This window comes from Panicum virgatum, chromosome 4K (genome assembly GCF_016808335.1).
Source record: "Panicum virgatum strain AP13 chromosome 4K, P.virgatum_v5, whole genome shotgun sequence".
In the NCBI taxonomy this organism is placed as follows: Eukaryota; Viridiplantae; Streptophyta; class Magnoliopsida; order Poales; family Poaceae; genus Panicum; species Panicum virgatum.
The window spans coordinates 36187365-36203587 of NC_053139.1; the positions used below are offsets into that span (position 1 = coordinate 36187365).

At 49.0% G+C, this 16223-nt stretch overlaps 2 protein-coding genes across 3 annotated transcripts; both read right to left on the reverse strand.

Moving 5' to 3' along the window:
• Positions 1 to 479: 479 nt before the first annotated feature.
• LOC120703755 (probable glutathione S-transferase GSTU1) lies at positions 480 to 1943 on the reverse strand. 2 transcript variants are annotated; one of them, XM_039987925.1, is made up of 2 exons: positions 1053 to 1943; positions 480 to 783 (listed from the first exon to the last, which is right to left on the reverse strand). In XM_039987925.1, exons 1-2 carry the CDS (start codon positions 1729 to 1731, stop codon positions 779 to 781), a joined length of 684 nt encoding a protein of 227 aa, XP_039843859.1. In that variant the 5' UTR covers positions 1732 to 1943; the 3' UTR covers positions 480 to 778. The 2 variants fall into 2 exon arrangements, with proteins under 2 accessions (XP_039843859.1, XP_039843858.1); XM_039987924.1 differs by having other exon boundaries at positions 480 to 796; positions 1063 to 1940.
• Positions 1944 to 13736: 11793 nt separating this feature from the next.
• On the reverse strand, positions 13737 to 15285 carry LOC120703756. Its single transcript, XM_039987926.1, has 2 exons — positions 14543 to 15285; positions 13737 to 14426 (listed from the first exon to the last, which is right to left on the reverse strand). Exons 1-2 carry the CDS (start codon positions 14864 to 14866, stop codon positions 14055 to 14057), a joined length of 696 nt encoding a protein of 231 aa, XP_039843860.1. The 5' UTR covers positions 14867 to 15285; the 3' UTR covers positions 13737 to 14054.
• Between the last annotated feature and the right edge of the window lie 938 nt (positions 15286 to 16223).

The following is a 16223-nucleotide window of genomic DNA, read 5'->3' on the forward strand; positions in this document are numbered from 1 at the left end:
AGTCTAATTAATCTATAATTAGATACAGTAATACTACAGTAAGCTCGTTAGATTCGTCTCACGATTTACAGCCCATCCATGAAAAAAAAATTTATAAATAGACTTCATTTAATACTCTATAAATGTGTCAAAATATTTGATGTGATTTTTTTTTTCGTTTACGAGATTTACGGATAAAGGCCGTGTTTGGTTGCTTGGTTGCGCGTTTTAAAAATTTTGAAAAATCATCTTTTTACGTTTGAAGTACTAAACATAAACTAATCATAAAAATAATTACAGAACTCGTCTGTAAATCACGAGACGAATCTAATGAGCCTAACCAATCCGGCATTATAGGTTGTTACTGTAGCATTACTGTAACAATTTAGCATCTAATTACAGCCTAATTATGTTCATTAGATTCGTCTCACCATTTACAAACAGCAGTCGTAATGCGTTTTTTATTTCGTCTAGATTTAAATTTCCATACAAATGCCGGAAAAAAAATTTGAAATTTAAAATTTTGCATCCAAACACGGCCAAAGATTAGAGCCTTACAACCAAACCATACGAACAGTTGGTGACACCGACGACCAAACAATGCAGCAGCAGCTTTATTTGCAGCCACGTCGCACGCATCAGACAACCACACGCAACAGTTGATCCACCCACTGGACTGGAGAGAACAAGAACAGCTGCGCGCATGGCAGCCACACGTCTGAGTCTCACCCACCCGCAGCAGCATCTATCCGCGGAGCCGATCGATGATGGATCCGTGGTCCGTGGATCCGCTCCCCTACTACTACTCGATGCCGTACGAACGGGATTCTCTGAAGTAGTGAAGCAAAGTCAGCCAGTACTGTAGCGGCGACTTTCGGTGCATTTCCGGCCGTCAGATGGACAGGATTGATCGCTACAGTACCCATGCTACAATGCAAAACAGTACCTTTTCGAACAGTGCTCTCGTGAACAGTGACTGCTACAGTGATTTACGGTAGGGAACACTGTTCATCCAGACTCATAATACTGTTTATCTTCGTGACTTTGCTTCGTCAAGTCAGTGAAGTTGAACCCGATGCCGTAGTGCTTCTTGAGCATGGTGATGAACTCGTCCACCTTCCCCGGCGGGTGGAGGCTCCCGGCGACGCTCTCCCTCCCCTCGCACCGCCGCGCCCACGCCGCCAGCCTCGGCACGGCCGCCTCCACGCTGAACTCCCCGTACCTCTCGTAGCTGGGCAGCCACGGCACGAAGGGAGCGACCGCGACGTCCACGAACCCGAACTCCTCGCCGCCGAAGAACGGCTTGCCCCCGAGCTCGCTGTCGAGGTTGGCGAGCACCTGCAGCAGCTCGGCGCGCGCCTGCGCCCGCGCCTCGCCCTTGAGCTTCCAGAGCCGCGTACCGAGCTCGTAGACCTTGTCGGAGTAGGCGGCCCAGAAGCGGGCCTGCGCGCGCGCGTAGGGGTCGGCGGGGAGGAGGAGCTTGCCGGAGGAGCCTTGATTCGGGAAGGCCTCGTCGAGGTAGTTGAGGATGACGAGGGACTCGCAGACGGGGCGGCCGTCGTGGAGGAGGACGGGGATCTTTTTGTGGATGGGGTTGGAGCGGAGGAGGAGGTCGCTCTTGGCGCCGAGGAGTTCCTGCTCGGAGTAGTCGTAGGGGATGCCCTTCTCCGCCAGCGCGATGCGGCAGCGCTGCCCGAACGGGCTCACCCAGAAGTCCAGCAGCACCAGGCCCTCGTTCTTCTCCTCCGCCATTGCTGCCAGCGGCTGGATCGGCTAGCAAATGGCAATAGCTGCTCTCTTTCTTTTTCTTGGATTGGATGCTGTGGAGAGTGCGAGGACGCAGGGTCTTCTTTATAGGGGAGGAGAGCTAGGTAGATTGATGGCACTTTATTTGTGACGGAGGGGTCGATGCGCATTGCATTATTGAGGGCAGCCGCAAAGGGCCGATAGTGCTCACGTCGGAGAGAGAATAGAGAGAGAGAGAAAATTGTCGCTACATGTGGCTAGAGTCGGCAGCACGCCGCCCCCGGTCCCTTTTCTTGCCCCGAGCCAGCTTCCGTGAGGAAGAGAGATGAGGCTGAAAATATTAAATAATTTCTGACTAATATGTTTTACATTAATTTATTATTTCTGACTAATATGTTGTCTATAATATTTACTATATTCTATATGAACACTGCTGCTATAGAAAGCAACTTACTATAATTATTGCGGGTGAGAGCTCAAAAACTCGACCTGTTAGGGCCTAGGCGTCCGAGCATTATTATAAGAAGGAGATCTTCTAACGCAGATCGAGAAATCTTCCGAATCCCGGCTCTTTCTAATTTTGAGTCTGGTACCATCTCCTGAAACTGTTACCCGGACCGGGACCGTTACCCACTGGGTCAGGAAACCGTGACGCCAGGCTGGGCCAGACTGACTACACAACTCAAGCTATCAGAAGCACAGCGAGGAAGATTTTTTCCCACAGGCGAAGAAATTCGACCCAGTGGAAATTCGAACCCCCAGCTATGGAATGCCGCCGGTTGCTTCGCACCACTCGGACTAACAACCTTACGCATTGCGGGTGAGAGCTAGATCAGCGGCCTCGTCGGGTACCGACGTGTCCGTGAGCGATCGAGCGAGGAGGCAAGCGCCGTGCCACGTGGTAGAAGGTGGGTGGCGAGCGAGCTGACATGGCGTCCATGCCGCGCGCGAAGGGACGCGACGACGCCGAGCAACGAGGACGGAGCAGCTCATCTGTCGGAGCAAGAACTAGTATAGTACTAGCTGCTAGCAGCCTAGCACATGATAGTTGTCCATCTTGTTCCGACCAATAATAACCGGTACCGATAGAGAATTTTGACTATTAATAACTGGCCTCCCGAGCCGCCGGTGCGTAATGAGTTTTTTGAGTGGGTCGATAATGTGAAGAGTGGTAGAGGTAGACCTAAACTGATGTGGGATGAGTCGGTTAAAAAAGACCTTAAGGATTGGAATATCTCTAAAGAGATAGTTTTGGATATGAGCGCTTGGAGACTAGCTATCAATGTGCCTGAACTTTGAACTTATTTCTTTCGGGTTTCATCTCTAACCTACCCCAATTTGCTTGGGAAAAAAAACTATGTTGTTGTTGTAAATTAAAATAGTTTACAAAACTAATTTTTCTATAATTTTTTTTAAATAAACTTCGTTTAGACCTTCATACGTAAAAGATTCTTCGAGTACTGAATGTAGCACAAAACAACCAAACAGGACTTAGGAAAAGCATCTTTTTTTTGGCCTACTGGTCTTAGGCCAAATTCAGTGGAAGTGTCATAAGAGTGTCATGAATATTAAATTTGATAATATATACCAATAGTATGAAAAGAAAGAAGAGATAAATGTTATAAAACGTGAGAGGAATGTCATCACTGTAATACTTCACTGAGACAGTTCTTAAGATTCTAATTTCCATAACTATGTCGATGATACTCTCGACCTTAGAAAACATCTACCGCGTGTGTATGTATCCGCCCTGCGAATCAGAATAACCAACAATCGAATGCCATGCCCATGGCCATGAGCACCTCACCTGTACGTTAGTATACTGATGTTATTATATGTTATAGTTATAGTATAGTTTGTTGCTGATGATGACGTACTTTTGAGATCCACGACCACGCACGCACGGCCAATAATGCCGGCCAGCCGGGCAGCACAAACCTGCATTATGTGGTGACGCTGTAGACCAGTGCAAGTTATTATGGCCCGTTTGATAGAGCTCCGGCTCTTTAAAAAATAGCTCCAGTTCCGACTCCTTTAGTGAAGTGGCTTCTCAAATGGAGCTGAAGTCGTTTTGAAAAAACATTTGACAAAACAGACATCAGTTGGGGGTGAAATTGTAAAATGTCTAAATTGTTCTTTCTTATTTTTTTCTTTTTCTTTTTTCTCTTTGATTTCTTTTATTTTTTCGTCTTTTTTTCTTTTCCTCTCCTTTTTCTTTTTTTTCCCTCCTCCTTATCCATTCGGCTCCCTCCCCCGGCGCCCGCCTTGCTCTCGTCGCCAGTGGCCCCCGTCCCCCGCCTCGAGCTCCCACCGCCGACGGCCCCCTCCCTGGCCTCGATCTCCCGCCGCCGGCGGCCCCCTCCTCCGCCTCGAGCTCCCGCCCCCCCCCCCTCCACAGCCTCGAGCTCCCCTTCGATGGCCTGCCCACCTCCCTGTCGCGTCGCCGCCCCTATCCCGGCCTCATGCTTGCTCGCGCCGCCGCCTCAGTCTCGATCTCGATCTCCGGCTGCCTGCACCACCTGCTCCGCCTCAGTTTCCTGCCAGTGGCCGCCGGCCCGCCGGCCCCTCCTCCGCCTCGGGCTCGCGCCACAGCCGTCTGCTCGCGCCATCTAGGGGTCAAAAAAAAGGTAACTGAGAGGAGGCTACACGCGGAGCCGGACGGAGCCACGTTTTCGTGGCTCCGCCTCGTGCGTGGAAGCCGCTAAGGGCTCCAGCTGCGGCTCCTGGCTTGGAGGTGCTCCATTTTGCCTCTTTTGGCAGGGCTCCGGCCGGAGCCGGTGTTGAAGCCCGTTTTGGAGCCCTGCTCCAGCCGGAGCCGGTGTTGGAGCCTGTTTAGGAGCTCTGCCGAAAAGCCCTATATTAATAGCATATGCCTCGATCATATTATGCACTAAGATGTGTGCTATATTGTTTTATCTGAGTGTATTTGTTTGTATTTGTATTTTTTCTTCTAACGTATTTGGGACAGCGTTGCTGTGTTTGTCAGGTGATGGAACATAAAATTCTGCGGAATCGAGAAAAAGCAAAGGTGGGATAGACAGAAAGCCTGCCGCGCGCCCCCACTTCTTGCTTTTCTTACCGTTATCTCTCCACCACTCATTTTTTTACCGTTTCTTCACACATATAGATGCACAATCGTACACCGCAGCGGCATAAGCTTGTATCGATACGTGGTAAGAATACATGCTAGTACCTTGCTAATAAATATTTACTTGTAGTAACATATTTACACTATTTTTCCAACTTGCTCTAGCCAACAATAATATTCTGTTGGTAGTGGAATAAACATGTTCCAGTACATAAATATTTACTTGTAGTGTTATATTTATACTATTTTTCTAACTTTATGTACATACTGGTACTGAATACACTAGTGTCAGTTATACAAGTACTCATTTATATTGTTGTATATCAATGTTTACTATCCGCTGATGTTATCCTTTTAGAGCATGTGTGCAGTTATTTATGTACCATGATGTAGATGCTACGTATTAACCAATTCACACATCATTCCATGCACAAAATTAACTGAAAATAGCATCATACAAGGATGTATAAAGATCCAACGAAATTGCAAGATAAAAAAATTAACGTGCTATAATGCTCTCTGTACTTTGTTATCATCACCAAACTGATCATAGCAACGGAAAAAGAATGATACACAATTAATCTCATCTGTCTCCTCCCTTTAATTGGAGGTATAGCTGCCAGAAAAGAAAACAAATAGGGATTGTCAAAGAGAAGAAAGCGGCAGCACACAGATCGGATGCAAGAACCACAAAGTACACTAGAAAAATCTTTTGCTCTCTCATCTCATCCTGCGCGCTCATGCGTGTACATGTGCGGGTGTGCCGATCGACCAAGCATGCCAATGCCATTGATGCCCATGCCGTGGTGCTCCTCGTACGACGCCCTGAGCTGGCGGAGGATGGCCAGCGTGTCGTCCTCGCCCGGCTCCGCGACGTGCACCTTCTGGAACCGCCGCTCCGGCGCCTTGTCGGACGCGAAGCATTGAGCCGGCACCTCGCCAGAGCCGGCTTAAGCATGTCGGCCCCGTCCGTCTTCTTGCCCATGGTGCGCCCGGCATCTGTTGGAGTAATGGGCTTGCCCATCCATTCTAAAGCATTAAAAAAATTTAAAGTCCACTATTAATACTATGGAATCAATGTTTAATTCCGTACCGGGAATTAAGGAGGATCTCAACCGACTTAAAAGGTGGACTTCGTGTACAACACTTGTGAAGCCGGTAAGAGGAGGACGGTGAACCACACGCGCGCGCGCTCGCTCGCCTCGCCGGGCCGTGGCCGAGACGAGGCGAGGCGAGGGCGGGCGGTGCGCGGCCGGACGTGCAGGTGCAGGTGCAGGTGCCGATGTGACGTGATGTGCTGAGATGAGAAGGATGTTTTGCAGTAAAGAGTATTAAAACAGAGGGTTAATGTTGTCACTAATGACCGGACATTGAAGGCTCTTTACGACATCCAGGTTCGTTGAACCTGAGGCACATTAACTGCCGCTCATCAAAGCCATTCATGACGTCCAGGTTCGTTGAACCTGAGGCATATCGTGATTATATAAACCAGCACCCTCTCCTCTCATCCTCACTCATCCAGGTACTCCTCTTCAGGAGACCTCTCCCTTCTCCCTCAGCTGCTTTCTGCCTTCCCCACCGTGAGCACTGCGCGCACAGGTTTAGCGAGAGCAGGGCCTCCGGAACCTCTGCTCGCTGAAGGTTCTGCACGGGACGCGGGCAATTAGGTTTTTGGGGAGCGTCTTGACGCGACTGCTCGCTCCCTGAACGACTCCTTCGTCTACTTCCCGGCGTAACCGCTCGTGCGAACGACTACTTCTTCTACTTCCCGGCGTGACCGTTCGTGGGACGACTACTTCCCGGCGTAACCGTTCGTGGGACTGCACTGCGAACATCTTCCTGCATCGACATAGTTCGGCTACTTCGAGCAAGACCAGTCGAATAGCATGTCTATTCCAGCTGGTAACGGCGCAACCGGTGCCTCCGGCACTGGTCCCGCCTTGGGGTACTTACTAAACCTACTCTGGTTTAATTCTTTGTTCATGCTTATTAGTGAGAATAACATGAACACATGCACATATCTTGTACACACATTATCACTCATCTATATCATGAAATTGATATTAATATTTGGACTTAAAATATACCGAAAATTGCCTAGATATCTAACAATCCAAAAACCTAATTGTGTTAATAGGCTTTCGGTATCTAGCTTTGCTGCATCAATCAAACCACCACCTTTTGATGGTTCAAATTACAAACGTTGGCAAGAGCGGCTTATACTGTGGTTAACACTATCGAGAGTGATCCATGTGAAAGAGGGTAAGCCTGAACAATTCTCTCCAGAGGAAGGGAGTGCGTTCGATGAGGCTGATATCCTCTTTCGAGGCTTGATCATTAGTGTTCTCGGTGATAACCTGGTGGATTCTTATATCCGGCTGCCAACTGGTAAAGCATTGTGGGATGCTCTTGAGGCTCAATATGGAGTATCTGACGCCGGGAGTGAGTTGTATATCATGGAGCAGTTCCTTGAGTACAGGATGGTCGAAGACCGTTCTGTAATGGAACAGGCTCATGAAATACATACTCTGGCAAAAGATCTCAAAAATTGCAGCAAAGAGTCCCCATGTGTGTTACCCAATAAGTTTGTGGCCGGAGGTATAATCTCTAAGCTGCCACCTTCTTGGAGGGACTTTGCTACTTATCTAAAACACAAGAGACAGGAGTTCAAATAGATGGACTCATAGGGACTCTTGATGTTGAGGAGAAGGCGAGAGCAAAGGACATACGTGGGAAAGGAGTTGTTGGTGCTTCAAGTGTCAATCTTGTTCAGAAGAACAACTCCCACAAGAACAAGAAAAAGCCACCGCAGAACCAACCAAAGACTAAGAAGACAACCACTTTTAAAAAGAAGAAGAAGACGGGAGCTTGCTATGTGTGCGCTAGTACGGATCACTTTGCTGCAAAGTGTCCGAACCGTAAAGGCAACGACTCCGCCAACATGGTTATTAGCGAGCCTGGAGGAACTTCGGGGTACGGTAATTTATTACCTACTGTTCCTTTAGTTTTTGGTTCACCCGAGTGGTTGTAAGGATCACCGGGGTGTCCGACCCTAGAGGGGGAGGGGGTGAATAGGGTCGCTAATCGCTTTTCTATCCTAGGGCTCAATCTAATTGCATAAGATAAACCTAACACGTCCTACACAAGCTAGTTATGACTAAGGTTTATCTATGTTACCCTCTACTTACCCCAAAAGACTTGCAACCTATAGCCAATCCTAATCAAACTAACTAGGAAAGTAAAGGTAAGCAAGAAAGAGTAAATGCGGAAACGTAATGCGGTAAGTAAAGCGGTAAGGGAGAGGATATGCAAACTCCCGAGTAGACACGGTCATGTAACGTGGTTCGGCACAAACGCCTACGTCCACGGGACACCGAGGCTCTTCCGATCACCGTCTTGCACTACGCCACCAAGGCGATGCCGGTAAGCAAAGACAAGTGCGCACAAGACACCGAGTCTAGTGCACCGCCACCGTCTCTCTCGGTCACCCGGCCGAAATCCACTACGGAGCTTCTCCACCAAGGAGGGGGCCTCCTCTTCCCCCGCACAAAGTGTCGTTGCCACTCCACACCTAGACGGAGGGTCACACGACGGATCACAAGTTGCTTGCCGCAGCAAGACTTCTCTCAAGAGAGCTCTTGCAAGAACTAATCCCTAAACAAGCACTAAGCACTCTCACAAGTGTGCTTAAGCCTATATGATGTACAATGAAGCTCTATGGTGGTTGGAGATGTTCTTGGGTGTGTTTGGGATGTTCAGCAACTCCAGCACACTTCAAATGGACGGGGTGAGGTATATATATAGGCCACCAAGTCTTGTAGCCGTTGCTCCAACGGTTAGCTGAAAATCTGCGTATCACCGGAAGAACCGATGCCTCTTGGTGGGGTAGCGTCGGTTCATCCGGTCACTCACAACATGAAGTAACCATTGAAGTCCTGACAGCTGACGCAGAGACCACCGGTTGAACCGATGCAATGCACCGATGCCTCACCGGTTCAACCGGTGCTGAAAGAATCTTCTCCTGGATGCTGACGTCATTACACCGGTGGTATGCACCGATGCACCGTCGGTTAAACCGGTGCTGAAGAAACTTCTTCTGGGCACTTGACATCGTCTCTGGTACAAAGGACGGCCATTGCACCGATGCCCTATTTTAGACCGTCGGTTCAACCGGTGCCTATAGGCTGACTTGGCTTCGATTCCCTTCTGCACCAAAGTATCAAGGCGTCGGTTCTTCCGACTACCATCGGATGCTCCGATGCCCTGGCGTCGGTTCTTCCGGTGCTCCTGAATCGAAGAGCTTTCAGGGCGCTGCCCTGAGACCCGCGAGGGGCGGCTCCCCCTCTTCCCCCGTCCGCTAATCGGGTAGCGGAACCCCCGTAGGGGCAGTCCATCGGGCCTTGCTACGCCTATCTTCTCTTTCTCTTTGTCATCACTTGAACCTAAAAGCCTGAGAATGATCATCTTAACAATCATATTAGTCCAAGTGTTGTGTTGTCATTCGATCACCAAAATCACTCGAAATGGCATCAATGGTGCCATGTTCGTTACAGTGGTGGGTTGACACTGGTGCTAATATTCATGTTTGTGCTGATGCTTCTTTATTCTCTTCTTACCAGACCGGCGGGACTTCCTCCTTGCTGATGGGGAACGGATCACATGCGCGTGTTCTTGGTGTTGGTACGGTAAATCTGAAGTTTACTTCGGGGAAGACCGTGCAGCTGAAGAACGTGCAGCATGTCCCCACCATCAAGAAGAATTTAGTCAGCGGCTCTTTACTGTGTAGAGATGGTTTCAAATTAGTTTTTGAGTCCAATAAATGTATCTTGTCTAAGTTTGGTACTTTTGTTGGAAAAGGTTATGAAAGCGGAGGCTTGTTCCGTCTTTTTTTGTCAGATGTTTGTAATAAAATTGCATACAATGTTATTAACGTTGATGAAACAAATGTTTGGCATTCGAGGCTTTGTCACGTTAATTTTGGTTGTATGATGCGCTTAGCTAATTTGAGCTTAATTCCAAAGTTCACTTTTGTCAAAAATTCTAAGTGTCATGTATGTGTTGAATCAAAACAAACTCGTAAGCCTCATAAGACCGCGGAGGCAAGGAGCTTGGCACCCTTAGAATTAATTCATTCCGATTCGTGCGAAATGAATGGAGTGTTGACAAAAGGTGGTAAAAAATATTTCATGACTTTGATTGATGATAGTACTAGATTTTGTTACATCTATTTGTTGAAGTCAAAAGATGAAGCTTTACACTACTTTAAAATCTATAAAGCTGAAGTAGAAAACCAACTTGAGAGAAAGATCAAAAGAGTTAGGTCAGATCGTGGTGGCGAGTATTTCTCAAATTTATTTACTTTATTCTGCGAGGAACATGGTATTATTCATGAGAGGACGCCTCCCTATTCACCTCAGTCAAATGGGGTTGCCGAAAGAAAGAACCGCACTCTAATGGATTTGGTTAACGCCATGTTAGATACAGCGGGACTTTCCAAGGAATGGTGGGGTGAGGCTATATTGACTGCATGTCATGTCCTAAACCGTGTTCCTACAAAGAATAAAGAGATAACTCCATTCGAGGAATGGAAGAAGAAAATGCCAACACTGTCATACTTACGTACATGGGGTTGTTTGGCAAAAGTGAGTGTGCCAATAACCAAGAAACGTAAGTTTGGACCTAAAACTGTGGATTGTATCTTTCTAGGTTATGCTATTCACAGCGTTGGATATAGATTTTTAATAGTGAAATCTGGAGTACCTGACATGCATGTTGGTACTATAATGGAGTCCAGAGATGCTACATTTTTTGAAAACATTTTTCCCATGAGAGATGAAACAAGTTCATCTAGACAAGAGTTCATCGAGGATGATGGCTCTGCTGAGCCGATAGAACACAATGAACATACACTTGTAAAAAATCCTAAGGAGGATAACAATGATGCTCCGAGAAAGAGCAAGAGACAAAGGATTGTAAAGTATTTTGGTGATGATTTCATTGTATACCTCATAGATGATACACCCAGAACAATTGAAGAGGCATATTCATCTCCTGATGCTGACTATTGGAAGGAAGCAGTAAGGAGTGAGATGGATTCTATTATGTCTAATGGAACCTGGGAGGTCGTTGAACGTCCTTATGGATGTAAACCGGTTGGATGCAAGTGGGTGTTCAAGAAAAAGCTTAGGCCAGATGGTACTATTGAAAAGTACAAGGCTAGACTTGTGGCCAAGGGTTATACCCAAAAAGAAGGAGAAGATTTCTTTGACACTTATTCACCAGTTGCCTGATTGACCACAATTCGAGTGTTACTTTCCCTGGCAGCCTCTTATGGTCTTCTCGTTCATCAGATGGATGTTAAGACGGCTTTCCTCAATGAAAAGTTAGAAGAGGAGATCTATATGGATCAGCCGGATGGGTTTGTATCAAAGGGTCAAGAAGGAATGGTTTGTAAGTTGTTAAAATCTTTATATGGTCTCAAGCAAGCGCCTAAGCAGTGGCATGAAAAGTTTGATAGAACTTTGACCTCTGCCGGCTTTGTTGTGAACAAAACTGACAGATGTGTGTACTATCGCTATGGTGGGGCTGAAGGAGTGATTTTGTGCTTGTATGTGGATAACATACTGATCTTTGGCACTAGCCTTAATGTGATTAAGGAAGTCAAAGAGTTTTTATCTCAAAATTTTGAGATGAAGGATCTGGGAGAAGCTGATGTTATCCTTAATATAAAACTGGTAAAAGAGATCAATGGTGGGGTGATTCTTACACAGTCTCACTATGTGGAGAAGGTGTTAAGTCGCTTTGGTTATAGCGACTATAAACCTGTCTCAACACCATGTGATGCCAGTTTAATTCTTAGAAAGAACAAAAGAATAATGCGAGATCAGCTGAGATATTCTCAGATCATTGGTTCATTAATGTATTTAGCGAGCGCTACAAGACCTGACATCTCGTTTGCTGTAAGCAAACTGAGCCGGTTTGTTTCAAACCCGGGAGATGAGCATTGGAAGGCTCTTGAAAGAGTAATGCGCTATCTGAAGGGGACAATGAACTATGGAATTCACTACACCGGGTACCCAAGGGTACTAGAAGGGTATAGTGATTCAAATTGGATTTCTGATGCTGATGAGATAAAGGCCACAAGTGGATATGTGTTTACACTTGGTGGTGGAGCTGTTTCCTGGAAGTCTTGCAAGCAGACCATCTTAATGAGGTCAACTATGGAAGCAGAACTCACAGCATTAGATACCGCCACTGTTGAGGCTGAGTGGCTTCGTGAGCTCCTTATGGACTTGCCGATAGTTGAAAAACCGTTACCGGCAATCCTAATGAACTGTGACAATCAAACGGTAATTGTCAAGGTGAATAGTTCAAAGGATAACATGAAGTCATCTAGACATGTGAAAAGGCGGTTGAAATCTGTCAGAAAATTGAGAAACTCCGGAGTTATAGCCCTGGACTATGTTCAGACGGCTAAAAATCTGGCAGATCAGTTTACAAAGGGTCTTTCACGAAATGTGATAGACAATGCATCTAGAAACTCACGAAGGGCCTGGAGTATGACTTATAAGCTCCAAACCGCGGGAATGCTTTTGCAGCCTAGTACCAGTGTAGGGCTCTGGTCAAACTTGTTTGCACAAAACTGACAATTCAAGGCATAGTCCATTGCACAGTTGTGAATAAGTGTAGCCTTTGTCCTATATGGAAGTTCAACTTAACAGTCTCTGTCGAATACTGGTATATCAATGAGGGAATGAGGGTATTTCTAGTGTGGCTTGAATTTCTTGGTGGGGATTGTTGGAGTAATGGGCTTGGCCCATTCATTCTAAAGCATTAAAAGAATTTAAAACCCACTATTAATGCTAGGGAATCAATGGTTAATTCCGTACCGGGAATTGAGGAGGATCTCAACCGACTTAAAAGGTGGACTTCGTGTACACCACTTGGGAAGCCGGTAAGAGGAGGACGGTGAACCACACGCGCGCGCGCTCGCTCGCCTCGCCGAGCCGGGCCGGGCCGTGGCCGTGGCCGTGGCCGAGGCCGAGACGAGGCGCGGCGCGGCGCGGCCGGCCGGCCGGACGGGCGGTGCGGTGCGCGTGCGCGGCCGGACGTGACGTGCATGTGCCGGTGCGGTGCGACGTGATGTGCTGAGATGAGAAGGATGTTTTGCAGTAAAGAGTATTAAAACAGAGGGTTAATGTCGTCACTAATGACCGGACATTGAAGGCTCTTTACGACGTCCAGGTTCGTTGAACCTAAGGCACATTAACTATGGCTCATCAAAGCCATTCATGACGTCCAGGTTCGTTGAACCTGAGGCATATCGTGCCTATATAAACCAGCACCCTCTCCTCTCATCCTCACTCATCTCAAGCACTCATCCAGGTACTCCTCTTCAGGAGACCTCTCTCTTCTCCCTCAGCTGCTTTCTGCCTTCCCCACCTCTAGCACTGCGCGCACAGGTCTAGCGAGAGCAGGGCCTCCGGAACCTCTGCTCGCTGAAGGTCCTGCACGGGACGCGGGCAATTAGGTTTTTGGGGAGCGTCTTGACGCGACTGCTCGCTCCCTGAACGACTCCTTCGTCTACTTCCCGGCGTAACCGCTCGTGCGAACGACTACTTCGTCTACTTCCCGGCGTGACCGTTCGTGGGACGACTACTTCGACTACTTCCCGGCGTAACCGTTCGTGGGACTGCACTGCGAACATCTTCCTGCATCGACATAGTTCGGCTACTTCGAGCAAGACCAGTCGAATAGCATGTCTATTCCAGCTGGTAACGGCGCAACCGGTGCCTCCAGCACTGGTCCCGTCTTGGGGTACTTATTAAACCTACTCTAGTTTAATTCTTTGTTCATACTTATTAGTGAGAATAACATGAACACATGCACATATCTTATACACACATTATCACTCATCTATATCATGAAATTGATATTAATATTTAGAATTAAAATATACCGAAAATTGCCTAGATATCTAACAGCATCGACGAACAGCACCACCGTCCCCCTTCCCGGGCTCGGCCACCTCCGCCTCCCGGAGCACGCCCGTCACGCGCTCCTCCAGCATGCCTATGTACTTGGTGCCGGCGAGCATCGACGGGATGTCCAGCTCCACGAGGCACAACAGCACGTGGCGAGCAGCGCGAGGAGGCCGACCTCGCCGTGACGCGTGGGAGGCTCCCATGCGAGCTTGCAGCAGGGGTCGCACGCGCGGCACAGCCGCAGGTGCTAGCACGGATTAGCACGCACGCGTCACGGCCGCCGCAGGACCTGCAGGGCGGCGCCGGGTCCCGGGACGCTGCGCCGGCGGCGGCCGGGGATGTCTCGAAGCAGCAGGACCGCGCCTCCTCCGTGTCGCCGTCGGCGGCACCGGCCCCAATGAGGGCGCCGCAGCGGGCTGCTGGAGGAGCTGGTCCAGCGTGACGCGGAGCCCCACGGCGACGATCTCGTGTCGCGGGTCACGCCCAACCACGCTTGGCCCTCCAGCTCGGCGTTCCGGCAGCGGGCGTGGTCCAGCTCGGCCTCCGCCGCGGCGCGCTCGACGGCGGTGACCACCGCGCGCGTGCCGGCGCCGCCGTGCCTGCTGGAGCCCCACGCACATCCTCTCAATCTGCGGCGCAACCACAGGAGCGAACAATCAGACGCAATGTCCACTACGAATCAGAGGCCGACCGCCTGATTGATGGCGAGGAGGGCAAGGGACGATCTGGACGGAACAGACCGTACCTCGTGTCTCAAGAGCGCATCGATCTCCACGCCCCGGTGGTAGAGCTGCGAAAGGACGCCATTGGCCGCCGCCTGCCGTTGGTGGACGCCTTGCCGCACCCAATGGCCCAGCCGGAAGAGGAAGCTGCCGGCCGGAGGCGCCGTGTGGGAGGCGGAGGACGGGAAACGGAGGCGGTCGCGCCCCCTGCCGCGCGCTTCCCCGCGGGCCGACGGCCGCGCCCCGCTGCCAAGCCCCGCCCCCTCGCGCGGCCCCGCAGCCGCACCCGGCGACCAGGCGCGTCTCCGCAGGCCGCGGTCGCGCGTCGCCGCCGCGCGCAGCACCATGGGCAGGGGGTGGAGAGGCGGGGACCGACGCGAGTCGACGTAGATTTGGTCCACGGCGAGGCGGCAGAGATTTAGTCCGCGGCGAGGCGGCGGGTGAGCACCGCGCGGTGGAGGCGTGGGGTCGGGTCGGCCGCGTCATACGCGGCACCTTCTCGCCGCCTCAGCAGGGAGGGGCGGCCGTTAGTGCTGCTCCCTCCACGGCAAGGCTGCCGTGCGGCCCGCTGCGCCGTGCTGCCGCGGCGCCTCCAGATCTGGTGTTAGGCTGCCCGGATCTGCCCATCTATGCCTGGGTCTGGTCCCGAAAATAGCGGATCTGGCCCGGAGGCAACCGCCGCCGCCGCCGCCACCGCCACCATCACCGGGAGCGACATGGAGGAAAGGAGAGAGACGGGTGCTGTAGTGGTTATTTCAAATAATTTTGAATTTCTGGGAGAGACGGGCCGTGTGCGCTATTTATTAGCCTACCCAATGTATGTATCACGAATTAAATTATTAATCGAGTACACAACGGAGCATCTCCATCTGGACCGGCATCCCATTAGATGCATGTCACATCGTATGGAATACGTATCTGCACCCTTCACTGTTGACGGCTTGAGTACATGATAGGCGGCCAGATTAGTTACTGACAATAGCACAAATCTCGGAGCACATATCAATGGTACAGATACCGTCTACCTGGGTACCCTAGTACATGGATCGATTAGGAGGAGCAGTCGCTCCGTCCTTGATTCGTTTTAGTTTTCTATACATTACTTTTGCTACATATAGACAATATATATATAGATGTATAGTAAAATATATATATCTAAAAAAAACTAAAATAAAACGAATTATAATCAAGGACAGAGGTAGTACTGGCTAGCTAGATCTATCTAGAAAAGTCAAAATGAAACAAATCTTAATCCCCATAATCTGCCAGGGGCTAGGGCGTAAGACAGTAAGACATACTCGTGCTCTATCTAGAAGACATGCCTTGTGCCATATTTTCTCTGTTCCATAAAAAGTGCAATTCTGTAAAAAAAATCCACAAAGAGTGCAATTCTAGAAATCGAATCTCAACTACCTACCTAATTAAGGGGTCAGATTTGATTTGCATGCTAAAACTAACTTTGTTTCTCTATTTCTCTCAACACACAAGTTATCCATATCATATAGGAACACATTATTTCTGGCGCCATATCAACATCCACTAGGACAATCTATTTATATTTTGAACCAATTTTCTGTGAATGTTACCATGCAATCACCTTATTGTTTTTACTTTCAAATTTCACGTTAAAATTTTGTTTAAAAAATTCCGCAGCAACGCGCGGAGTATTACATAGTTTAACAAAACTGTAAAACCAACTGAAAC